General features: G+C 45.7%; 1 protein-coding gene across 1 annotated transcript in view; it reads left to right on the top strand.

Annotated features, from left to right (window-relative positions):
- The window catches only part of LOC138515897 (alcohol dehydrogenase 1-like), a 180979-nt gene that overhangs the window by 74195 nt on the left and 80128 nt on the right, over positions 1 to 26656 (top strand). Inside the window, exon 4 of the mRNA XM_069630660.1 lies at positions 22722 to 22809. Coding sequence (XP_069486761.1) covers positions 22722 to 22809 — 88 coding nt within the window. The remainder of the gene's footprint in view (positions 1 to 22721; positions 22810 to 26656) is intronic.

Genomic DNA, 26656 nt, shown 5'->3' with positions numbered 1-26656 from the left:
TCAGTGTGAACCTTGCCATCACTGGCCAGGCTCTCTCGGAGCGACCATCCCAGGTCCAACTTGGGTCCTTTCTCTCCACCACCTCTCTTTCCAAATGTGGTGTTCCCCATGGCTCTATCATATCACCCTGGCTCTTTAACGTCTATCTGGTCCCTCTGGCCCACCTGATCTCTACCTTCTACTCTAACACTCAGCTATCTTTCAGGCTGCCCTCAGCCTCCTCTCTCTTCTCGCTCATTTCTGACTGTCTATCCACTGTTCAGGGATGGTGCGCCTCTAACTACCTCTGCCTTAATGCCAGTAAGACAGAGATTGTTCTCTTTGGGACCCCTGCTCCTGCTTTTCCTCTCTCCCTCTGGCTGCCCACCTTGGGCACCCTCCCCTTGCCCTCCTGTGAGGCTAAGAACATTGGCATCATCCTCGACTCCACCCTCCTTCTCTCCACACATCACAGACCTTGCCACACATCACAGACCTTGCCAAGAAGGCCCACTTCCAGATGCACCTCCTCAGAGGTATTCTATCTTTTCTCACCTTCCCCCAGAAGCTCACCATCTCCAGAGATCTGGTTCTCTCCAGGCTGGATTACTGCAACAACCTCTTTATCAATCTTCCTATCCTACTCTTCGCCCTCTTCAACCAATCCAGAATAGGACTGCAAGAATGGGCTCAAGCCCTGGGACTGCATCTCTCCAGCCCTGAAGTCTATCCACTGACTCCCTGTGGCTGTGAGGATCATGTTCAAGACCCTCTGCATCCTCCACAAGGCTTTCTGGGGCTGTGGTCCTCTTTATATCCAACACTCTCTTCCTAAATACCTCCCTTCTTGATTCCTCTGCTCAGCTACATCAAACTCTTTGGGGTCAGATGCTTCTCCAAGCAGAGAGTGGGGGTAGATCTCTCTCCTCTGCAGTTGCCTCCCTCTGAAATGGCCTCCCTGCCCCTCTCAGACTTCTGCCTGATCACCTGAAGTTCCGGAAGCTGCTCAAGACCTTTGTCTTCTCTTCGTTCTTCTCTCTACCTCTCCCCTGCTAATCTACTGTCTGCTCTTACTGACTGGTGACTTTGTTGCCCTCAAAGTCACACAGGGTACCACTCCCTCCCACCAGTTACCCTGCACTGCCTTCTTTCCTACCCTGCACTCTGGTCTGGGACTGCACCCGTGTAGTCCTCTGCCGTCCTCGAACTTACTCAGAGCCCTGCTGTCCTGACTGCACTTCCCCTGTAACCCCTTCACTGCGCTTTTCCTCTCACTCTCTCCCCTGCACTTCTTCATTGCACTTGCACGATCTGAATGTCACCAGGCCTAATAAGATCATTTGTCCTGTCATCCCTCTGTCTACCCTCTTCGTCTTGAGGCTTGTTATAAATTATAACTCATATCTCATAATATAACATATCATATCATAGGACCAGTGCTTGAACAGTGGATCTAAAGCTGTCTGGAGGGAGGAAGGGCTTGACTGTCTGAGTTTTCTTAACTATGTGTATCTTCAAGGGGAGGTGTTTGTCAATGTGGAACCCGAGGGACTTGTCGCAGGAGGTGAGCTCGGTTATGATATCCTCAGCATTCATGGTTGATAGCCAGGTCTGTATGGCTGGGTGTTCAGTGTTGTTGGTGAGGAGTAGGAATTTGATCTTGGAGGGTTTTGAGTTTCAAGTATGCCCTGGATATCCAAGATTGGATCAGCGAGAGGCAGGTTTTGAGTCAGTGGATGTCCTTGATGCAGTCTATCTTGAGGTATAGCTGTGTCCTCACTGTATTGGTGGATGTGGATGTTTTGTGTGGCTAGGAGGGCTCTCAGTGGCTCCATTTACAGATTGAAGAGCATTGGGGAGAGGATTGAACCCTACAGGTGCCTGGTAGCATTGGCAATCTAGATGAGTCCATCTGAAAAAATTGCTTGCGCTTGGCGAGGTAGGACTTGAAAAAGCTTAGGACAGGTTCGCTGCTCCCCATGCACTGATGTAGCGTGTCTGTGAGCGCATGGTAGCCTACTTTTTAAAATGCGGACAAGAGGTCGAGTAGAACCAAGAGGCAGGGGTGACCATCGTCAAGGATGTTGAGGGCATTGACGATCACCTGTATGGTTGCTGTCTCTGTGCTGCATCTGGGTCTGAACCCAGATTGGTAAGTTTGGAGGTGTTTGTTAGTGTTGATGTGTTGCTGCAGTTGCGCGGCTACCACTGTCTCGATGATCTTACCTAGGAAGGGAAGATGGTTGATGGGGCGATAGTTAACTAGGTTGTCAGGATCCAGATTGGGTTTATTTAGTAAAGGGAGCATTTTTCCTATCTTTTGTGACAATGTGAAGGTGCCTTGAGTTAGGGGCGTGTTGATGATATCTAAGTAAGGAAGGAGAGTTCGGCAGGGAGGGTCTTGAGGATGGATGCTGGGAGGAAGTTGTCTGTATACGATGTGGCTTTGAGGGCAGCCAGGGTTTCTACCAGGCCCTCTGTAGAGAGTGTCCTGAATGTTGTCCAGGGTGTAGAGATTTCACGAGGAGGGACATGAGGTGGGTCTGTGGATGCATAGCTGGTATCTATGTGCTGATGAATCCTGCTGATTTTGTCGATGAAGAAGGTGTTGATGGCGGTGGATATTTTGATGGAGTGTGGTATGGCAGGGTCGGGTAGCGGTTTGACGCAGTGCTTGACCACTTTGAAGAGGGCTCTGCATTTGTTGTTGGCTTCTGCTATGATGTTCTGATAATAGACGGCCTTTCCAGTGTTGATTAGTTGTCGGCAGGTCCAATGAGGTCCTGGAGCGTCTCCTGATGACTCTTTTGCTGGGGTTCTGTTCTGGAGTGTACCAGGGTTCTGACGGATTTTGGGTTGCAGGTGCATTGTTTTGGAGGTGTGTGTCGGTTGATGGAGGATGAGAGGGTGGCATTGAGTGCTTCCAGAAGAGGGTCACAGTTCGGTTGGGGGTGTTCGGTCCATGTGAGGGGAAGTTGGTGAGGTCTTCCATGAGGGGTTGCACCGGGAAGTTCTTGAAGGACATAAAGGTTTGTCTGATGGGTTTCTGCTAGGAGTGCTTGACTGGGGTGGTGTGCAGGATGTTGGAAGGCATGGCCAGGTGTTCAAACCAGTTAAGCAGAAGATGAGAGCTGTAGTGGTGAGAAGGCAGTGTGGTGATGATTAGGTCAAGAATGTTACCTTTCTTGTGTCTTGGGACTTTCATGTGCTGTGTGAGGCTGAGGGTGTCTAGAAGGCCGAGGAGAGCTTCCTTCATCGGTATGGTGGCCTCGTTGCCTGGAAGGTTGAGGTCACCTAGGAAGATGTTGGCGTGCATGAAGGACATGGTAGTGACGGTAGTGACCAGGTTGGTGAAGTCTCTGAAGGCGTTGTTAAGTGGCCTGTAGATGAGATGGGAGGTGACTTATACCTATGTTCCTAAGTACCAGCCAGAGAGAGTAAAATAAACTCCCTAGCTAGTTATTGAGACCACAGGTGAGACTGTATGCACTGCGCTGGGTCCTCAGTAACTGAAAGAGAAACACAGGGGTTAACAATAACAACAGTATTGTCAGGGATATCTCCTTAGTATACCTACAACCTTTTCTTACCTGACACCAGGGAAACCCACATTCTGACGATGCAGAGATGACGTGACCCTTTAAAGGATGGAAATGCACGAACCAGGAGCGCAGTGACATAATCCACAAGGTTCTTGCTGTGAGCTGGGAGGCGCGCAATCCATGGAAAACCAAAGATCCAGACTACCCAAGTTCAACAAGTTCAGGAAAAATCCAAGGGGAAGAAGCAAGTCCAAAACCCAGCTCACCAGAGCAAAAGGATAATCCAAAGGCAGTCCAGGAAGTAGAGCCAAAGTAAAAAAAAATGCACAGTTCACCAAAAAACAGCAAGGGAAATCCAAAAAGCAATCCAGGAGTCAGAGCCAATTCGAAGCCAGAGGATCAGCAGGAGCAGAACGGTAATCCAGAAGCAGTCCACTACACGAGCAGGGCTCAAAAAGCAACCCAGTAAATCCAAGGGGAAGAAGATGATCACAAGAGCAAGAAAAGTACCAAGAAATATAGCCACACAAAGAAGTTGAGAAACAACAGAGGAATGAAAGGGTATTCCTTATATAGCGCTGGGGCTACGTGACTTCCTAATTACAACGTCACTTGACTATAAAAAGGTCATGTGACAGGTGCTCTGATGCGTTGAGCATGTGACCAACATTGATGCCGTTGCACGTCGTTCAGGCGCTTTGGTAACCACCACGGAGAACGCTGGACCCCTGGTGCTTTGGAGAAGAGCTGCTGCGTTCTCCCTGTGCAACGGAAGCGCCGGGCTGGGGGCTGTCATGACAGTCGGTGGCAAAACAGGAAGACACCAACAGTTTAGCAGTCCCTCCCTTAGTCCAGAGACCAGAGAACCCGCACAACAACACGAGGTGTGACAGAAATGAAGAAGAAAGTAGAGGGACCTAACACGCGGCATGCAGACATTCTAAGGGAGTGAAATTTAGGGCAGTACTGGTAGGTATTCCCTAAGTACAAAGAGCAAGGGTAATCCAGGTTCTTTTAGACACCATAAAAAAAAGGTAAGTAAATCGAACTCCAAAAAGTACATGCAAAATCCAATAAGAGGCAATTTAGAATCCAGGAAAAAGCCAGCTGTAGAGACATCGCGAGAGCCCGCGCTCTCGCGAGATCTCGCGAGTGGACCAAGCTCCGCCCCCGCGCGCTTCGCGTGCATTACGGGACGAGCAGAGGACGCGAAGGTGCGTCCTGCATAGCCCTCCTGCTACGGGGCCCGCTCCTTACACGACTTGGACCCAGATCATCACGGCAGCATTCTCTCTGCCACTTTAGGCCCGTTGGCCTTTATCATTAATGCACAAATGTGTCTGCATGCTGCACAAAGCTGTTTAAGTGAATAAATACATCGTCACCAGATCAGAGGCTCCTGTCTTCATTGAAGGTATTATACTACATAAATTGGCGACGAGGATCACCACCAGAACCCACGGAGGAACATGCAAGGAGCAACGCCACCGCCGCCATTTCTCCAAACTCCAGGTAGGCCTGCCATTCCATGGCCACAATGGCAGCCCCTATTCACGACATATGTGGAGGCCCTAGGAGGGGCAGGGTTTTCAGCAGCTAGGCGCAGGGCCATGCTATTAAATGCCCTGGGAGTGGAAGGACAGAGAATATTTGAGAGTCTCACTCCGATACCAGTGGCTGGCGACAATGACGATGTTTTTAAGGAGGCTGTCAGGAGAATCATAAAAAGGTTTGCCAGTAAAGAGAACACAGTGCTCCACCGAATACGGTTTTACACACGAAAGCAAGAAATATCTGAACCAGTTGACGATTACGTCACCAAGCTGAGGGAATTGGCGGCGCTGTGTAACTTTGGCAACAACGCGGAGAGTCTCATTTGTGACATGTTGGTCGTCCACACCAACAGCCGGAAGGTCCAAGATAAGTTTATTGTCGAAAAAGAACTGCAGTTGGAGAAAGCGATTGAGATCGCCAGGGCAGTCGAAGAAACGGCAGGAAGACGTAAGGAGCTCACGGGGGCCCAGAGTTCGGCAGAAATACAGGCAGAGGGTTACCATGCAAGAAAAGAGAGGATGGCCGCTGACATGAAAGAAGGGAGAGGGAACAGAAAAGAACCCCTAAAGTGTCACAGGTGCACCAGCACGAAACACCTGGCGTTTGACAGGGAGTGCCCAGCCAGAGACAAGGAGTGCTCCATTTGCAAACGCATTGGCCATTTCTCCATCGTATGTCGGTGGAGGAACAAGAAAGTCTCCAGCATCAATGCAGATCGCAATCCGGAGAAAGAGTCATCCTCCGAAGATGAAGGGAGACCCACTGTCATCATGGTTAACAGCACAAGAGCGAGGAGAGAGAAGCCCCATTGCGTGATCAAGATTGATGGAATAGAAACTAGGGTCATGGCAGATTCAGGGTCCGATCTAACGATCCTTCCCCTTCGCACGTACAAGGACATGGTGGGAAAGGAAAAGGTGCAAGTGCTCACAACGAAGCACAAACCTACGGTGTTTGGAGGGGCGTCAGTCGAACTACTAGGATACATCCAAGCCAAAGTGGAATTCAAAGGAAGGGGAACCACGACCAGGGTCTATTTCAGTCACGAAGGCCCAGCAGTGCTAGGGTGGGACGACCAGGACAAGCTGAAGATCAGACTGGATCCCAGCACTGAAGAACAAGTCCTGTCAGTCAGGGTGACGAGAGGACCCGTGGTCAAAAGCGACTACCCAACACTTTTCTCTGAGGAGCCGGGGCACATCAGGGGTTTTCTCCACAAGATAATACTCAAAAGGAATGCCGTCCCTGTAAAGCACCGAGTGAGGCCAGTACCTGCCACGGCAAGGGCTACCCTTAGAAGTCAGCTGGAAAAGATGAAAATGGAGGGCTTTATAGAAGAAATCGAAGCATCAGAATGGATGAGCCCCGTCGTGCTCATAAAGAAACCCCAATCACAGGAACTCAGGGTATGCATAGACTTACGCAGCTTAAACTTGGAAGTCATCACCGATAACTACCCCCTTCCAAGCATAAATGAACTCATTCTGTTAATGAAAGAAGCCAGGATATTTTCGAAACTGGACATGAGGAATGCATACCACCAAATACAGCTACATGATGAATCGAAACCCCTCACGGCATTCATCACTCCATTTGGCACATACCAATTTACCAAGATGCCATTCGGGTTGTCATCGGCAGCGTCGGCGTTCCAACGCATGATGGACGTCTTGCTGAAGAAAGTTAAAAATGTAGTGTACTTCCAGGACGACATCCTCGTGTATGCGGAAGTTGAGCAGACGCACGACGCCACGTTGAGAATTGTCTTAAACAAGCTACAAGAAGCTGGGGTGCGGTTACGCTATGAGAAATGTCTGTTCAGAGTGAAAGAAGTTGAATACTTAGGATATAAGATTTCAGAAAAAGGGATCAGTCCCAAACAGAATCTCATGCACGCAATCATTAAAGCACCGGAACCAGTCAGCAAAGAGGAAGTAAGGTCATTTCTGGGACTGGCTGAGTACTATGCGAAGTTCATACCGAAGTTTTCCAAAACCACGGCACCCCTTCGAGAAGTACTCAAAAAGGGCTCGCAATTTGTGTGGCAAGAACCACAAAAGACAGCGATGGTGAAGATAAAACAGCATATCGTAGAAGCACCATGCCTCCAACAGTTGTCACCACCGACGCCAGTGCCTATGGGCTGGGAGCAGTGCTCACACAAAAGAAAGGCGACACTGAACACGTTGTGGCCTTTGCATCGAAAGCATTATCAGAGGCGGAACAGAACTATTCCACCATTGAAAAAGAAATGTTGGCCTGCGCATGGGCGGTGGAGCATTTCAGGACATATGTATGGGGCACCAAATTCAAGTTGGTAACTGACCATAAGCCCCTGATCCATATGCTTAGCCCGGGAGGCACAAAAGTATCCACGCCCAGATTGGCACGCATCGCAGCCAAGCTGCAAGAGTACATGTTTGAGATCCAGCATATTTCAGGCTGGAAAAATTCACAAGCCGACTGCATGTCGAGACTGCCGGAGGGTAAGGATAAAGCCACCACTTTCCTCCACGGAGAATGCATAGTGGCATCGATTATGGATGTGAGAGCGCCAGAGTACCTGGAACTCAGTGAGAGACACTGGGAAGAGGAAGATGGAAAAGACCCCACCATGGCCATAATCCGCAAATGGACAAAGGAAGGTTGGCCGAGTGAAAAGGCGTTACCCGAGGGCATGAGACCCTACTGGAAGGTGTCGGATGAACTATCGGAAACGGAGGGAATAATCATGAAGTCAGACCAGATTATTCCTCCCACAGGTATGAGAAGAATCATCCTAGGTAGAGCCCACGCGGGCCACTTGGGAAACACCATGACCCGTCGCAGAGTGAGAGAGGCCTACTGATGGCCATCCATGGACCAGGAAATTCGATCCATGATAGAATGTTGCCATGAATGCCTCAACAGTGACAAGAGACTCAAGGTTCGCCAAGCACCCCTAATACCCACAGAAACTCCAGAAGCGGTGTGGTCAAAGGTCGGCATTGACTTCATAGGACCTTTGGAAGCAATGGCACCGGAACACCGGTACGGCGTAGTACTGGTTGACTACCTATCCAAGTGGGTGGAGGCCGCGTTCGTCCCGAACATAACTATGGCAACTGTTATAGAAGTACTTACAGAAATTTTTCAGAGGGAAGGTCTTCCCAAGGAAGTAGTCACTGACAATGGGTTGCAACTAGTCTCGAAAGACATGGAGGAGTTCTTAAAAAGAAACAACATAAAACAAAAGAAAGCGGCCCTGTATCACTCACAAGCAAATGGGCTTGTCGAAAGGGCCAACAGGTTCATAAAAGGCGCCATCCAATTGGCGACAGCTTCGGGCATGGACCCGCTCAAAACCACCAAGGAGGCCATAGCAGCCCACAGACTCACACCAAATGGGATCACCCAAATATCCCTGTTCAAATTGTTGAGAGGGAGGAGTGCTGCATCCACGCTGATCCCACCATGGTTGTCGAAAATACGTGAGGATGATACGGTGGACATGGCGGAAGTAGTCTGGAGAATTGAAAGCGACAAGGCACGCATGAAATCATGGAGCGATTGAAGAAGAAGAACCAAGCAGACGTCAGACATCGGAGACGGAGACTTGGTCAAAATCCAGTTACCGAAGAAGGATCAAAGCACAGGGTCTCGGTTTAGCCGACCCATCAAAGTGATTCACAAAGGGGCAAACCACATCCGCACGGAAGATGGGCGAGCATGGAATTTAGAAAGAGTAGCATTATACCAGAAGAATCGAGGAAGAGCAAAGACCCCAGAGAGACCACCAGCGGAAACCGAAAGGGATTTTGGAGCAGGCGAAGAAAGAGAACCAGAAAGAGACGACAGAGAGAGGGGTGAAACAGAAGTTGAACCGGAACCATTGGGTGAAGATGCTGATCAGGAGCAACAAGAGAATTTCACCCAGACTGATGATCGTCCCAGAAGGGAACACAGAAGACCGGTGAGATATAATGACTATGTTTTACAATGAGTTTGATGTGCGTTGAAAAGGGGAGATGTGTAGAGACATCGCGAGAGCCCGCGCTCTCGCGAGATCTCGCGAGTGGACCAAGCTCCGCCCCCGCGCGCTTCGCGCGCATTACGGGACGAGCGGAGGACGCGAAGGTGCGTCTTGCATAGCCCTCCTGCTACGGGGCCCGCTCCTTACACGACTTGGACCCAGATCATCACGGCAGCATTCTCTCTGCCACTTTAGGCCCGTTGGCCTTTATCATTAATGCACAAATGTGTCTGCATGCTGCACAAAGCTGTTTAAGTGAATAAATACATCGTCACCAGATCAGAGGCTCCTGCCTTCATTGAAGGTATTATACTACACCAGCATAAAGCGTAAATAAGTAATCATAATAATCTCCAGGAAATGGGCAAGTTTAATCCAATTCAAGGTAAGAAGCAGGCACGAGTCTGTACACAAGGAGTCAACAAGAGACATGTAGGAGCCAAGGAGTGAAGGGACCAAGCAAAAGAAAACGTAAGAGAAGGAGGGATAGACAAGGAACAGAAAGCAGGTAATTCCAGGGAGCAAGGATGGATTCAGGCAACAGAGGAACACAAGGAAACAACAGGACTCAGGCACTTACGAGCGTTCTAGAGCAGCGTCTTGCCTCTGCCAGAGGTTCTTATCCTGTTGTTGGTGTCCCATCTTGCACGTTGCACAGCTGAGTCCTACCGCGTCACACATGTATGGCTCTGTTTAATCGCCCACGCCTGCTGGGACATTAAATTCCTTTGTGCCCATACCCGCCACAGCAATTGCCAACGCCGAATACGGTGACTCCTGTGCAGGGTCATGACATCCCGCATTCTGTGGTGGAGTTGCGTGGAAAAGAAAATGCCACAGGAAGGAAAATGCAAATGCTGCTGAATGCATTGTGGTAACACAACAAAAATTATTTGCATGACTGAAAAGTAGTTCCTGCCAAATGGAGGGGAAGGGTACACCCTTTTCGAAGAAGCCAAGTGGAGACTGGACACGTGCTTTGCTGATAAAGAAAATGTAATCTGGCACTAGATACATTTCTGCATCATGGCTCAATTTCCACATGAACTAGCAGATGACTATGTGGTGATCCTTCATGATTTAGCCATTGTATGTGATTTTCGCTATCTGTCTGTGTTGTTGGTCCAGGAGATGCTAATAGGTCACACAAACTGAAGTAAAATTCGGGAATTGTTTTTACAAGCGAAGACTTGTCATTGGTTGATTCGCTCGCAATTGCTCGAGCAGTTGAAAAGATCATAGTATGAAAAAAGGAAACAGCAAAGGGGGCCTGCTTCCCAGAAAAATAAATAATGTTTTTGCAAAAGTGTGAAATAATAATAAGCCTGTAAAAATACACAAAACCTGAGGACCCCCTAGAAGAATGTTAAGAAAACTCTATGCTTCCTGCAACAGTGATCTTCCTCGACACACAGAATAAAAGAAATGATCGCAAGAAGAAACGAATGCACACACAATGTGAGCTCACAGGTAATTTTGCCAGAGTATGCCAGCAACAACAGCATGGAAGAGTGCCAACCGTTGAAGAATATGTTGATGAAGGAAGAGACTGTGAGGGTGCCAATGAGGGCATGTTGGGGATTGATGGAGAACTGAGGTTAGGATCCAACCCTTATTGCATGCTGAGAACCAGCAGAAATTACATCAAGCCAATTGCAGATTCTGACTTGTATCTCATGGTGGTTCCCTTAGACCAGTTCAAATCAATTGTAGGGTGCAAGGCCTTTGGCGTGAACAAATGAACTTCAAAAGTGTTCTGAGGTGCTCGTGCAGACCTACAAGGCTGTAAACACTTATCATCAACTTTATTGGGCACACAACCTCCAAAAGTGTACTTGGCAATTCACGGCTTGGCCTTGCTAGGGGGGCATGATTAGAGGAATATCAAGAGGAAATTGGACCTCTGCCACAGAGAACAAGTGACACTCTTTGAATTCAAAACCTGGGAACATGTAGTGGATCTTCACAAATAACTATTCTCACATGGCAAGGGCTGCATGAAAAAAATGGTCCACAACAAAATTGCAATTACCTCATGTAGCAAAATGCATCCATTACAAAGTCAAGCCGGTGCCCGCAACAGTCAGACAAGAGCTCAAGCCCTTGTTTCATGATCAACAAATGAAAGGGACCTTAATAAGCACAGGTATGGCTGAGCCCCATAGCCCTGAATGAGACAAGTAGAACATTAAAAGAACTGTTGTATGTGGCCTTGCATCGCCAGAACAAGGAAATGCTACTTACAGATGCCAATTTCTCAGAATCTCTGAGGAAGTTCTTATGTTGGGCAATCCCACTGTGTCCACAAACCTTTACAAAATTAACTCCTATCAATGAATAAGATTGCATGAAGAGTCCAAGTTGCTGGGTGCCTTCATCCCCGTGTTCTGAATCTAGGGGTATAACCTGATGTTGTTCAATCTCTCATTAGCCTCTTAAGTATGTCTGAAAATGATGGAATTGTTGTTTCACGAAAGCAGAAATGTATCACAATTCCAGGATGAAATTCTTTTTTATGGAGAAGGTATAAAATGCCACAATGAAGCACAGAAGACTTTTAGGCCGGTTTTAAAACTGTGGTCGTCAGCCTGCCGAATTAAAAGTGAACATTTGTGACAGAAGCAGGGGTCTACTTGGTTTCTACAATATTTAGGGAAGGAGTTAGAGCTCCATAAAGGAAGTCTCATCTTCAAATTCAAAAGAAGAACCCAAGTATTTTATTACTTTTTACAAATATTGTGCAAAGTTCGTTCTGAATTCCTCTGAGAAAACTGAATCAATGCAACCGTTTTTAAAAAAATGAGTTCAGATGGGAGCAAAATCAAAAAACTCAATTTGCAAATCTGAAGTCGTACATTGTGAATGCTCCATGTCCAGACTCCTTGACTCAAATGTGAACAAGAACATCAGTTAATGCAGGCCCTTAAGCATTAGGGACTCAGAAAGGGAAGGTAGATGAAAAGGTAGTAGTAACCTTTGCATGGAAGACACTGTCAGCATAAGAACGGAACTATGCAGTTATTGAAAGAGAAGTAATGGCCTGCTGTTGGGCAATGGCCTACATCAGGACATATATCATAAACAGCAAAAAAGAACAGTGTATATTTCTGATAATGAGATGAGCAAATGGGTTTAATACAATTGGTCTTAGTTGTTAGTTAGACAAATGGCAGCATCTTAGCATTAACCCATTCCCAACCCACGTACCCAATCGCCCACCAGATGCGCTCTGTAAATACGCTCCAGACGTTTCACCCCACAAAGTCAAAAAGGCACATACAAGGCCTTCCAGTCCACTATTCCTGCCTTATCTAGAACAATAGGTTGCTTTGTCTCCACTGATTGACACTTTTATATATTTATGTCCATGGAGGGCCACCTGACTAACCAGTTCTGGGTAATACATGGCAGTATTTGCATCTTTCAGGCTGCATCCTCCTCAGGTGAGGGTCTTAGGTCTCAACCCCCATGACAGCATTGCTGGAGATGAACAATACATTATGCAATCCAGTTTGACCATTTTGACATGCAAGATCTATTGGCATCCAGTTGATGACCTTGCACCAGTCAGCGGAGGCTAGTTGAATTTCTAGAGTTATCCCTATGTCGAGGGTAATGAGGAGTAAACTGGAGTAGGAAGTCAAGGTGGCGGAGGAAAGAAGCACCCCACAGAACCAAAATATTTATAACTGTGGCACATAACGATAGTGTTGCGCCTTCTGGCGAGTTGGTCAGTGAACAAGTGATCCCTAAAGCAACTATCAGGCAAACTAGCCATGATATTATGCCATGCTATTATGTCAAGTGTCATGCAGACGAGCTACAGATGTCAGGGCCCTAGAGGTGAACAGGAAAACCTTTGGACCAGAAGGAGTGACTTTTACGCTAGCTAAGAGAAGAAAGACGAACTCCACATCTTTATCTTACCACTACTTACCAGAACACCCAATATGGTGCATAGCAGCATGTATCAGTGAGTATGAGGATAGGACAGCAGAAGCAAGGCCAGCGGGTATCACACAACTTTTAATAGCGCGTAGGAAGACCTACCAAGCAATAGCGACAGCCACCATCGACAGATGGGTGTGAGAGGTTATGCAATTAGCAGGTATTGACTTGAAGAAATTGGGTGCACATTCAGTAAGAGGAGCAATAGCTTCGAAAGCGTTCGTAGCAGGGGTGACACTGCAAGATGTTATTCAAGCAGCAGACTGGGTTAGCGATAGCGCATTTAAGACTTTTCACTTCAAGCCGATTCATGGGATGGTGACAACAGTAATGGGAAGCTTTGAACAAGCACAATGCTCGCCTCCTGTCTTAACATAGAATGAAGTTTTCCCCTGCATACTGCGCTGGGAGTCTTGATTCTATTAAAGACAAGGATGCGAGCATTAATTTCCCACCCGGCGCATGCCCTGTATAAAGCATACATTGAGAATGTAATTATGATTTGAGAGACAATGCATTGCCTCCACCCTAACAATATTACCTTGTATGCTCCACAGGAGATGATCAGAAGGCTGAGTGAGATGGAGTGAGCAACGGCATAGCGATGAGAGAACAATAGGACGCCGCAGACAGGCAGCGGTCCCAAATGAGTTGGAAGCTGGAAGTTTGTTGGAACTTTAGTCGGATTAAAGCTTACAGTTATGGATCAGTTAGGAGCATCCAAAGATGAGGAGGAGTTAATGGACAGGAAGTGACATGTAGACAGGGGAAGGACTGCCAAGGACTACAGATAAGCAGAGAACAGATGGAAAACCTGTGTATGAGCGCGCTAGGAATAAAATATCAATCAAATCAAGCAAATGTACTTTTGAAAAGAAAGAAAGTTGAGTCATTTTCAACCTTTTCTTCTGTTTTTGTGCTGAAACTGCTGAAGAGTAGTATTAAAGAAGTTGAAGAATAATGCTTGCCTCCTTGTCTTTAATAGAATCAAGACTCCCTGCGCATTATGCAGGGATAATCTTCATTGCCTGTATCCAGAGTCTGTAATTTGGAGACAACTATAACTTCCATTTTGGTAGGACCCATTGAGCATCAAATTATCGAACATCCTGGTGTTTATCTAGTAGGACCTTTTTTGTGTATTTTGGCTTTAAGCTGCTCTTCATAGCAGTAACTTTGACTAAATCCTCATCGAGGGTAACTATTTTTCCCCCAGGCGAGGACCCAGAGGTAATACCTGACTGGAAGATACAGATTTATTTGCTACCTAAAACTTCAGACATCATCCCCTTGGGCAAACCTACCACATAAGGGAGCCTAGGGGCAATTTCCTGCTTCTTGACTTTTAAGGAATATGCTGAAGAAAATGTCCATTTTATAACCATGGGGTTTTGGTCACTCTGCTGTCGATTAATAGCAGTAAATCAATAATATTATGAAATGAAATATAATCAACCAGAGAATAATCTATTAAAGAATACCTACCAACGAAACTAAAGCTTAATTTGGGCAGCTGTCACCCTTACATCTCTTATTCAGTTTGACCAGTAGGAAAAGCTGCATGAAGGTATTCATTAAACGACCTCTAGAATCCTGGTCGACAAGTAGCACATTCCATTATGGGATACCACAGGCTGCTTCTAATTGCCCGCATTCAGTGCCTATATCCGCACTCAGACCACATTTTGCATTAAAATTGCCCATAATAATAAAACGAGTGTTATAAAAAGGAGCTATTAAACGCACAAAATTCGGGAACATTTCCTTTCGGGTGCAAGTAGATATGAACTATTATAACTTTATCCTGAGTTTATTTGACTTGGGTTCAAGGGTAATCACAATTACCTGATTATCTACAGGGCATCAAATTTGCATGAAAAGCTAAAGCCGTGCGCAGCAAAGCAGTGCAGCCCTTCGTAAATTGGCCAGACACTTGTTGAACTGCCGCTGACAAAATCACAAAAAATTTGTCAAACGTTTCACACAGGCAGGCATCCTCTTTCAGCCAAGTCTCTTGCAAGCAAATCACGTTAAAGGAACCTAACCAGTTCAACCAATAGGGGTCATATCATTCGTTTTTGCACGCCTGCCACGTTCCAGCTAACTATCTCATGATCATGCGTAATGGGAATATATGTGCAGTCATTAGGCACTATTAAAGCGCTAACCGAGGAACTTGGGACATAGACCCTCTCAACCGCTTCATTAGACAAGCCAATCTGGACCAAACTGCAAACAGCTTTTAGAGAGTGCTCCAGTTCGGACCTGGATACATCCAACCGTAACAAATCATGGTGTGCTGGTGCACAAGCTGAATTCTTAGCCACAAGCTCAACAAACTGCCAATCAGCCTCCAGAACCCAGGCCCCTCCTCAGGTTTGTACCATGTATCATGCAAATGGCAGATGTTAAATCTGGTATCGTGAAACCCCTACATTCCTTTCACAGCCAGAGCTTCTCTACAATTCAAAATACAGGCACGAAAGTGCAAATTCGACGGCCCAAACATTAGACTGCACTCTTTAAAAAATATGCAATCAGAAACTATAGGAAGTTTGGGGGAAGAGGTGGGGAGCCTGGGAGAGTACACCGAGATGGTATTTTCATTAAGATTTAGTTTGTTGTAACGGTTACATATCTTTAAAAATGCAGTACAAAATATATAACAAACAAGAAAGTATGGGAACAACAGAAAGCAACTCAAGTGAAATATCATTAACCTCTAGAATTTCAGGAAGGGCCTTACTCAAGGATCTTTTATAAGAATGTTGTTTTCCATCAGTGAGGCCCTTAAAGCAGCAAAGTAAGTTCCAGCGTTGACGCAGTATCTCCTTGTGTCAATGACACAGGACAGGCAGGTCAGGGAATCCTGATCGGTGTGCATTCTACTGCCATAAATGCTTTACCACGCTGGGTTCTCGAATCCTGTAACCCCTTCCCCTTACTAACTCAACTACCGCCACCACCGGGCTCTTGTTGAGGAAGGAGGCAGAAGCCGTGGAGAAAGGAATAGGGGCCTTGATTTATTACTGCCTAATCTGAAACGAGGACGCCGGACTGACATGGGCTGCTGGCCTCAGTCACATATCCCGTCTGCTAGTATCAGTGTGCACATTACTCCTATTCCCACATGGGTTACATAGCCCCTCGCTGGGGCCATCTTCAAGACCGTAAGAGCCAACAGAAAACTCTGTATGTGATGCTACCTCCGAACAAGATACCATTCGCTTGCCAGATGGTACGACTTTGCAGTCACCTTCAGCCAGATTACTAACAATGTCCAAACATTTGTCCAATCTTAAGTCTTCTGTAGCCCTTTTGACCTGCACTAAAGACATCTCCTTTCCTGTAGCAATTAGACCGAAATATTCACCCTACGGCTGTAGAGGAAATGGGATTGTGATGAATCCAGTGGAGTCATCACAGATTCCCAGCAGTGACCTCCTCCCATGTGGCCAGGGTATGGCAGCCGCTACCTGATCCTGACCCTGGGGGCAGTTTCATGAGGGAGGATCACATAGGAGGAGACAGCTACTCGGGAGACGTCTTGACTTCACTGGACGAGACGTGGTATCTCGTCCTTTCCCATGAGGAACACTCCCTCATACTCAAGATCCTTTTCTGTGAGGAAGATTCTCTGATGCTCCAGACCCTCATGGCATACTGTTAGATACGTGTTCCCACTGGTTGGGAAAAGTGAACCCTCTTCTTCATATTTTTCTGGCCAAACACTGAACCATAATACCAACTCACACTACTTGAACATAACACCTTTTTTTCTAAAGTTCTGTTGTGTAAAACAAGTAAACAGAACTATTCAAATGCCATATGTTTAACATCTATGAACTTCAACTCCCAGAATTCCCAAAGCAATGAGCCAGGGAGGATGCAGGAGGTTGAACCATGTACCAAGACCAAGAACCACAATGCGCAGGGTAGCGGTTTTTCCAAAGCACCTTTATGTGGGACATTTAAACCTGGTGAGCACAAAAATCGGAGAGGAAGTGCAGGGGAAGACGTTGGCTCCTGTTTAGAGCTATCAATCATGAAGATCACCTATCAGTGTGGCAGAGCCGAGGAGGCCACCACGGGAGAGACACCGGGTCAGAGACTGAAGTGCCCAGGAGATGCTGGGAGCCGCGAGGAAGGTCCTCGGCACTCAGCGAGTCGAGAAGCTTCGTGTTCTCCATTCCGGATCCCGAAGGGAAGCAGACGTGCAATTGTGGAGCCGTGAGGGAGGCCAGAAGAACATCTACAGCTTCCAGATTGGAAATCATGTAGAAGCAGCATGCTGCAGAAGCGCAAACTCAACCAAAGATGCTGGAAAAAGCCGGTGAGCCTGCCCAAAGCCAGTGGGGACGTCGGGGCATTCTGGCGACCGCGCCAACTGCACTTTGAACATAATACTCTTGTGAATGCAACAAAAGGCTTGTTTGAATACCAAAAGGCTGAAAGGCAAACCCCAATGAAGGGCCAAACTTAAAGAAACCTTACCAAGAGTAAATATCTCAACCCGGGAGCCATACCTAGGATATTGATGATACAGAGTAAAGCACATGAGAAGTCTTGGTAAACCAAAGACATCAAGCGAGTAAAGTATATGACAAATCCTGATGAGCAAGCAATTGATATATATATATAAAAGTCCTGGCAGAGGAGTATACCAGGCAAGTGAAACTCAGAAGTAAAGACAAACACCAGGCAGTTGGCATTGCATCACGAAACCTGGCAGGGGACCATACCAGGCAATATGAAAGCCCCATGGAATGCTACAGTAAAGATTGACATTTATGTATTGAACCTTGGAAAGGTGGATGTTAAAGAAAGACTTTGCTACCCAGACCCAGGAGAAGGTTGCATTAAAGCAAGACTGTTGGATACTTGGTTGCTTAACAGGAATCTTGTGGGTAGAAACAAGACACCAAGTAACTGTTTACAAAAGTGATTTTCTTTCTTATATTTAAGAATGCAAGGGACGGTATCCACCCTCTGGAACTAAGGGCTTCCACCCTGGAGAAAGTCTTTGGTGGAATTATACTTATTTCAGTTGGGAACACTTTTTGGCCAATTGAAGATATTTTTCTTACACATTGTCATTTGTTTATAGTGTGATGGTCAGGATAGGTCGTTTTGGACGCGTTTTCAGTTATTGACATCCTGACGCAGACAGATCATTTATTTTGGTTTATAGGCAAGGAAACTCCTCTTTAGCATAGGGCCGGCGAGGCATTTTTTAAACCCTTTTTCTTTGAATAAATATTATCTTTGTGAAAACATGACAACCTTGTGTCCGGCACTCATTTCTGACCTCCCACAGAATGCACACCCATCTCTTAAGATCTTCCAGTTTACTCCACCATTGGTTAGATGATCTAACAAGTATGATCTTTAACAAGGATGATGCGCCCATTTCAGGGATCTAAACTGTGCCCATCATGGTTGCCAGAAAATAGCACCCACAAAATTATTATTGGACAATTTTCCTAGCTTGTGTGAGGATTGAACTTGATAGGCCTGCTACCTCAACCTGCTCACCATGCTTTATATGTGCCCAGAAAAACAAAATAACTGACTAGGTGCAAGGCTGTCACATGGGAAGATAGAGCATGTTGTGGAGGAACCCAGCTGTGTGCTTGATGGGCCACCTGAAATGTTGCAGGCATAAAAACAAGCAGTGGGGGTAACGAGATCTGGTCACTCGTCTTTAAATATAGCCCAAAATTATGATTTTTTTTTGCTATAACCTGGGAACTTTTTGAAGCCCTGCATATCCATAATGTTGTATTGTTTGAGAAAATCACTTGAAAATGATCAGATGACCGCATTTATCATTTTATATGTTCAGTAAACAAATGTTAAGAAATGACAAAATAAAAATTAATGTATATATTACAATACCTTATCATGATATGTACGTAACATATTCCATGCAAACAAACACAATCTCATGCTCTGGCAAGACCCATTTCCAAAGGCACTCAATTCATATCATAAGTGCAGCTTCATATGTCCAAGTAATGCTACCACATGGCAGCTGTATCCTTAAATGCCTTTGAACCGGAAATACATGCAATATGCATACATATCCGGTCACCTTGGCAAATGGCCATGAGCAGCCATCTCACAGGGCAACTCTACAAATATAAAACAGATCCATAAACTAAGACACTCAGTGGCAACTTCTAAACTGCAACAATGAATGACCTTCTTAATGTGGAGCACTACAAATGTTATCATTGTAAAAACACATCCCAGCCTGTATTTACTGATGAATTTGGTAGTGATTATACTGAACTGCCTTCCACAAAGAATGGACAGCAATTGAGGCATTATGTTTTGGGGTGGCTTCCCAAACTCTCGTTGAAGCGGTGCACCACAGAGTAAAGCTGGGGTAGGGGATGTGAGGCAGTCCAATCTGGGGTGCTTTCTGGGTGAGAAGCTGTTGAAGAAAACTAAAACATAGCATAGAGGGGCAGATGGCTATACAACTAGAGGGTCAAATTTGCTGATCAAATGGGCGGTGAGCTTTGCATCTTGCTCCAGAATCTTGCACTTTCCAGTGTCCCGAATAGTCTGTGGTTGTGCCTTTTAATTGGCAAAATCTTTTTGAGCTATGACGCGTGGCCGATCACACCCATGAGTAGAGCCTATGTAATTAGGTGTGTAGCTCCATGAGGCAAAGAGGCATTTTAGCAATTATGAGTGACCTGTCTGATCACTGTTGAAAACAAGAGCCAGAGGGCAGATTAGCTCCTAGGATAGTCAGGCTCATGACTCCAGGAGTCGACTCACTCGTGTACTCTCTCACATCCACTACTCAGCAGACTTCAGTCGACCAGCTTTAGCTACATCAGAAGATCAGCATATACTGGTGTGCATCTTAGAGGGCTTGGTTGATAACTCACAGAGCTATTGCGGTTGGCGTGGTTGTATTGGGAGTGCAATCCTCCCTGCCATTAACTTATGACAGATTGGCCATTTCGTACCCACCAGAGGAGGTGTCCAGTGGGTATCAGCAGGGTGTGGGTTCCCCATTTGTGTAGAGTAAAAAATGTTTATGGGTGAATGTACTGTAACCTGGGGATGTCAGGTTCACATTCCTTGGCCGTCTATGTTACAGGGGGAATTTTAGGGAAAGGACACAATACTCTTCTAGAACAAACTGAAACCACACACTGTTTGCAATAAGTATAATGTATGATGTGTTTATTGTCCCAAGAGCATTTATGGCAAAACCCACAAAGATAAATATGTGATAGCAGACACAAATACACATGTATTTCATAAAAAGCCCTTAACATTTCAAAAGGTGAAAATAACCACAAGGCTGAAATAAATCTGTCATTCTGTCCCTGGCTTCATTATCTAAGAGAAACATTAGCAAGCTTAGTTTGCAGTACAAACTGTAACATCTCACATAACGAGGTTTTCTGTCTTGTCAGTGACTGACCAGCTAATGCTTGGCTCGAGTGCGCAAGCGACCTTGTACAGTTGTCCTCCCACTAATCATTATGTGATCATGTGCACGTTCCCATAATTAACACTATTTATAATACAAGTGTTCCTTAGTTTAAGAGCAGCAATTTAAGATGGCGGAGTATAGCTAACAAAATGGCAACCTCACAGGAACAGATAACCAGCAGGTACTATAAGTGTGTCATGCAGAAGAATCAGAGTGTTGCATTTCTCATCATAATTAATGCTTCATGAGAATGTAAGATTATTAGGATTGTGGTCCAGTACTATGACAAATGTGGTTCACTAACAATAACAACTAAAATATGTCATGAAGTGTAATGACAACTTCTAGCAGCAACTGTCCCTTCCTTTAACTTGTACTCTTTTCTCCATTATCATTGAGTCTTAGATCTTTTTGAATAAGTTGCAATGATGACATGTTTATGAACCTGTCCTTTTGGCATCCCTGAAAATGTCTTTTGAGCTATCTGTGTAATTAGGTTTTGCTTTAAGCCATTGCGAGTCTGTTGCAGAAAGGACGGTAAAGATGGCCTAATTGCTCCAGGGCTGGGCAAACTGTGCTTTCCCCATTCTCTTCCCCTGAAACCTGACTGTGACATCACTACAGCAGCAACTCCCTATGAGACTGGGGGCATGTCTTTTTCAGAAGTAGAGCCAAAGCAGCTGCAGCCTGTTCTAGAAACTGGGAGTAGTTTTAAGAACTCAGAGTGTCGTGGAAATAGGTAGGGATATATAAGCTTGCTTCTTTAGCCAAGAGAGAGAACTACTATTACTTCAGTTCCAGAGCAGCCTGGAGCGGAAAGGGCAATACTTCACAAGCCTGACAGAGGTCACCATGCTTAGGGGAGCCTAGCAGGCAGGTGACCCAGAGCCATGCTGAACCTGTCCTCATAAAGCATGTTTCTGGTAAACCTGTGGAGGCTGACTGTTGACAAGTAATCTGGCTCCAATTGACCACGGAGGACACATCACTGATAATGACAGAGCCTGACAAATATGGTAGAGCAAAGGGGGAAATGTAGGCCCATATGCTTATCCACACATCCCTTTCCACATTTAACTAAATTAATTTCTACTAAGCAACTAGGTTTCTGGCAGAGCTTGCAACCTGTACAATGAGGCTGAACACATTCTGGCATTGTTCTCCAACAGAACTTTCCCTTAGCAGCCTTTCCTGCCAAGGCCAGCCTGGACCACTCTTTCCATGGCTGTCTGGATATTACTTTCTTTTGTCTAAATAGTGCAATTTCCCACAGAGTTTACCAACACATATTTTTTTTGTTCACTCTCTGAAATTGTTCTCGACCTACTGATCTCCCCAAAGACTTGGCCGACTATACTCATTTGTAAAATAAAATGGCCACATGTGTACCTACACTGGGAAGCAAGTGGAAATCTAAATGAAAACCTGAGATGGTAAAAGGTTCAATTGAACTAATATAGAGTTATGTTGTGTTGCAGATGGTAACTGGGACTAGTGATCTGATCAGAGACACCATATGCCATACTACATAGAGAGGTATGGGTATAATAAAAAAGAACATGATGTACACTTCGGAGTTTAATGGTTTAACTGAGTCAACTCTATGCTAAATAATACGATAAAATAAAAGTTGATGAATTCAGAGGTAGCTGCCCCATATCCCGGTGACTCTGAGAGGGACCTTGCCTGTCCGCTCAGTCTAGAGAAGGCACTGAGCGCATTGAACATTCATGACAAGGATATCTGGACCAGGATGGTAACCCATGGGGTGTTCAAGAATGCCAAAGATACTCAGGTAGGCAGTGCCTTTTACCCCTTTCTTCTTCCAGCATACACAGAACGCCAACACACGTTGATGACAGGGTCAAACTTACAATGCTACAGAAATGTGTGTGCAAAGGCTGTCTTTATAGTTTCAAACACATGAGAGAAACCAAGCTCCAAAAATCCTGACTTCCCAGATGGGATTTTCAAAGCGTTCAGGTATTTCTAAACAACCATGAGACTTCCTTCTAGCATTGTAGATACCGATGCCAAGCTGTTTATGGTGTTGTGTGCCAGCTTTGATTGGGCACTGCAGAAAGCCACCTCAAGGCGGTTTCTGATTGGTGCTTCCAATGATAAACCAGTGACTATAAAATGTGTTAAATGATTGTTCTTCTGTGGAATTCGTTCATTTTGCCCACACTGGCAATCGTCTAATAAAGCCTCCTTCTGTCTTTAGGAGACAAGGTCATCCCGCTCTTCGTGCCCCAGTGTGGGGAGTGCCGTTGCTGCCGAAGTCCGAAGACCAACTGGTGCTTGAAGGCAAAGTGAGTTTACTTTTTTATGACTAATAGCCGTTATTGATAAATACCATGTTGCAAATCAGATCTTATATGTTTCCTCACACAACCCAGGGCTCAGGTGTTCCACACCATTGATCTCAGTGTAACTCCCGCCAAAATGAGGCCCAGCTAGTTAGGGGGTGCTACATGCACTCTTTGTACCTGTAGAGAGAAATATAAATAGAGAGACACAGATACCAGGGGTGTTTTAAATATTGTATATTGTTGTCACTCATTTACCTGGTATCAAACAATGGACTGAGTCGTCCAGCCCTTTTCAGAGAGGTACCTGGAACGTCCAGGGAAGAACAATGGAAATGCCACCTCCTGGCCCGGGGGAGTGGACCGGCCTAAGGGGACATAATACTAAGGAAAAGACACCATTTGAAACAATGGTTGGAGGGAGGCAGGATGGTCAGGGGCACTGCAGCATCGAACGGCCTACTGGGGCCTCACCATTCAAGAAAGCTGGGCCGCGTGTGCCAGGAGCTGCCCACTGTGGAGTAATGCCATATAAAGCAATATAAAAAGTAAAAAGCATCATGAGGAGGGCAGACATGAGGAGGGCAGACTTCACTTTTCAGCCTCGTTTTCCAGGAGAGGTCTTTCTCCTTGTGGTTGCTGGCCACACCGATAGCAAGTCCTCACTTTGTGCACAATGCAGCAATCAACACGGACACCAAAATTGAGTGAAAACGTTTGCTTTAATATGACATTACTTTCTGCCCTTACCGGATTAATGCCTATATACGTGCTGCTACATTTGATATTGTAACCTCTTGCACAGTCTTTACATTTTTGTCCCAACATACATGATATGATATGATGTTTTATTTATAGCCCGCCTATACACAGGTGTTTCAAGGTGTGACAAGGCATCGAAGGAGAACAAAAAAGGGACAAGACAACGATCTTACTAGGCTGAGTGACATTGAGAAAACGCACCTGCAGGGGAGAGGGAAGGGGAACAAGTGCAAGGGGAAGGGGAGAAGGAAAAGTGTGTGACACAGGATGAAGACATAGAAAAAGAAGTGCAGCCAGCAGGTGGCAGTGCATGGGTTCAGTGCGGACAGCAGGGTTTGGATAAGTGCAAGTAACGGCACTGTAGGGTAGCAGAACAGGCCCAAGTACAGGGTTGCCAGAGGCAGTGCAGGTGCGCAACTGGGAGGGTAGGATCCTGGGTCCGTGGTTAAGAGGAAGGCCAGGTAACCAGTGAAGTATCAGACAGGAGATCAGCAGGGAAGTGGAAGATGGAAGGCAGAAGCAAAGAGGAAAGTCTTCAGCTGCTTCTGATACCAAAGATGGTTCTGCTCAAGTTTTAAAAAGGCAGGGAGGCTGTTCCAAAGGGAGGTGCCGGCCGAAGAGAGAGATCTGTCTCCAACACGTTGCTTAGAGAAGCAACTGACCCCGAGGGAGTTGGAGGTGAAGGAGCGAAGAGGTCGAGAATAAAGATATTTTTTGGAGAGAAAGCTGAATACATTTAGGACTTAGGACCCAGATGGCCTTGTGGACAATGCAAAGGGTCTTGAATTTGATGCTTGCAGTCACTGGGAGCCAGTGGAGAGGTTTCAGTGCTGGAGAGACAATATATGTGTGCTTGAGGCCAAGGACAAGTCTCGCAGTCCTGTTCTGTACATTTCCAAATGTGTCTTCTCCTTCAAACCTATTTTGACTTGTGCAGCCTTTGACTCCACTTCTACATGCCTCTCTCATTCCCTGAGTAATTCCTGGGCCGGCCAATATGTACCAAGAAAGGACTACCCACCCTTCCTTCATTTTCCACCCCTCTGTACAAATCCAACCGTACCAATAAACAACTCACCAAACCTTGAAGAAATGGCTAAAATTGAAACACCTGACTGTGATGTAGTACTGTATGGCATCTTCCCCCAAACTCCTTGACCTGTCACACCTCACTTCCATTTTGTTGCATCTTACCTTACCATAACCTCTACCTTTGAACTAAATTCTAAAAAAGAATTGGATGAATTAAAGCCTGGGTGGGAAGGAAACAGTTCGCTCTCGAAAGTACACATTCAACAACACCAAGCTTCATCCAAAGTGGCGTGAAGCTACATGATCAAGGGCACCGTCAATCCCATCGACAAGTGCCTGTTGTGCACCATCATTCTAAACATCCCTGCGACAAACTCGAATGCCTCCCTCCTCCCAGGTCCTCTTTGCCCAGAATTCTGAAATCGATGAGACACCTACACTGAGTGAAAAAGGTTGCTCTAGTGTGACATGTCAAAGGTCTCAAAACACTGCTGACCTGGCTTGCCATTTGTAACACTACTTCCCCCTCCCCTAAAGTGCCAACCCTTGTTCCAGCCCTCCACTTTTTCCCTTTTTCCCCAACGTGTAGTTCAACATTTTTCTTCTCATTGTTCTCACATGTGGGGTTTTTATTACTCGTCCATGTCCCTCACCTCCCCCTTGTATTGCCGGGCTAGCCAATCCCTTCACACAAATGACTAACCATCACATCTCTGTGCAACCCCAATCTTATAGATAAACTCTTCTTGGAATCTTGAAAAATATGGTAGTCGGCAAAAAACTTTACTGAAAAAGTTTGCCGTCCCTACCCACTTCTATCCTACCTTTGATTCTCCCCTTTTAACTTCTCCACAAATCTTAACAATACGAACCGCAGATCTGTAATATAATGCTTATTTCTCTAGAAAGACAAGTAAACACTGATCTCTTACTGGAGAAATGTGCCATGTCTTTGTTCAGGTATTCCTTTCCCCCCATAATTCCTTGATTGCTTCCACTTCCCTGACTGATCTCCGTTCCCTTCTGGGCATAAGCTCTGTCCACACAGGTGAAATGTTTGGCCACCTGTTTTCCAAATAATCTGTTTCAGCAAAACGGATCAGACACATTACTACCTTTTTAGGTGAATGCTTGTTGCACAATATAAAGCCATATACCATGCCATACCATGCCACTGCTTCTTTTTCAGCAGCAGGTCCTCTTTCATTGCGCTAGGAATTACCATGTCAGGCTCTTTCTCCTAATCATTTCCCACCAAATGTAATACTAGTAACCTGGCACAGCATGTTCTGTTTTCACTGGACTCAACATTGTGAACAGTTGTCCCCAACAATTTCCACGATACCCAACCATCTCACTATTCCACCTTCAAAGTTCATTCTCAACTGTTTTCTATAGATCATTTTTGCATGTGTTTCCGTGCCCACTTTACTGATGAAGCCCAGAACATCTCTAATTTAACTGTAGAAGCCTCCTTTGCCACAATCCCTCTAGCGCCCCCTTCTTCTCTCCTTTTCCCCATGCAAACCTCTTCCGCCCTTCTAAAACATTGAGTTATTGGATGTCTCCCTCCTGCTTAAATTTACAGTATTACAAGTTATATAGTCATGTGTAGAAAACCCAGCTGCATTCCACTACATTCAACCACCCCTTCCTGTGGATGATGACCGAGAAAGGGCCAGTACGGAAGCGGGTATATGTGCCAATGGAGCTGGCCTTCTTGGTGGCCTACGTTTTAAGCATATGTCCATATCCAGTTCACTCGGAACCACTCCCTCATATTCACACATCCTTGTTCTAAATTCCTTGTTATACCTTACCCATGCTAATACCCAAAGTTGCCTTTCTTACTACATTCAAGTGTTTGAACAGGTAAGAAACTTGCATAATTCAGAAAAGCCAATGTCCAAGTATCCAATTGTCACTGGCATTGTAGGCCTGCAAGCAAGTTCCAGCTCTTCTTTTGACTCTTCATTGCTTCTACCCTCCCTGTATATTAGCTTAAGTATGTCAACAAATTGCCCCTCCCATGTTCTCTCTTTTTTACTTGCCATGA

This window comes from Ambystoma mexicanum, chromosome 6q (assembly GCF_040938575.1).
Source record: "Ambystoma mexicanum isolate Mex_15411 chromosome 6q, UKY_AmexF1_1, whole genome shotgun sequence".
Taxonomy (NCBI): Eukaryota; Metazoa; Chordata; class Amphibia; order Caudata; family Ambystomatidae; genus Ambystoma; species Ambystoma mexicanum.
Note: the sequence above shows the minus strand (reverse complement) of the source record. Positions and strands in the feature narration are given on the sequence as shown.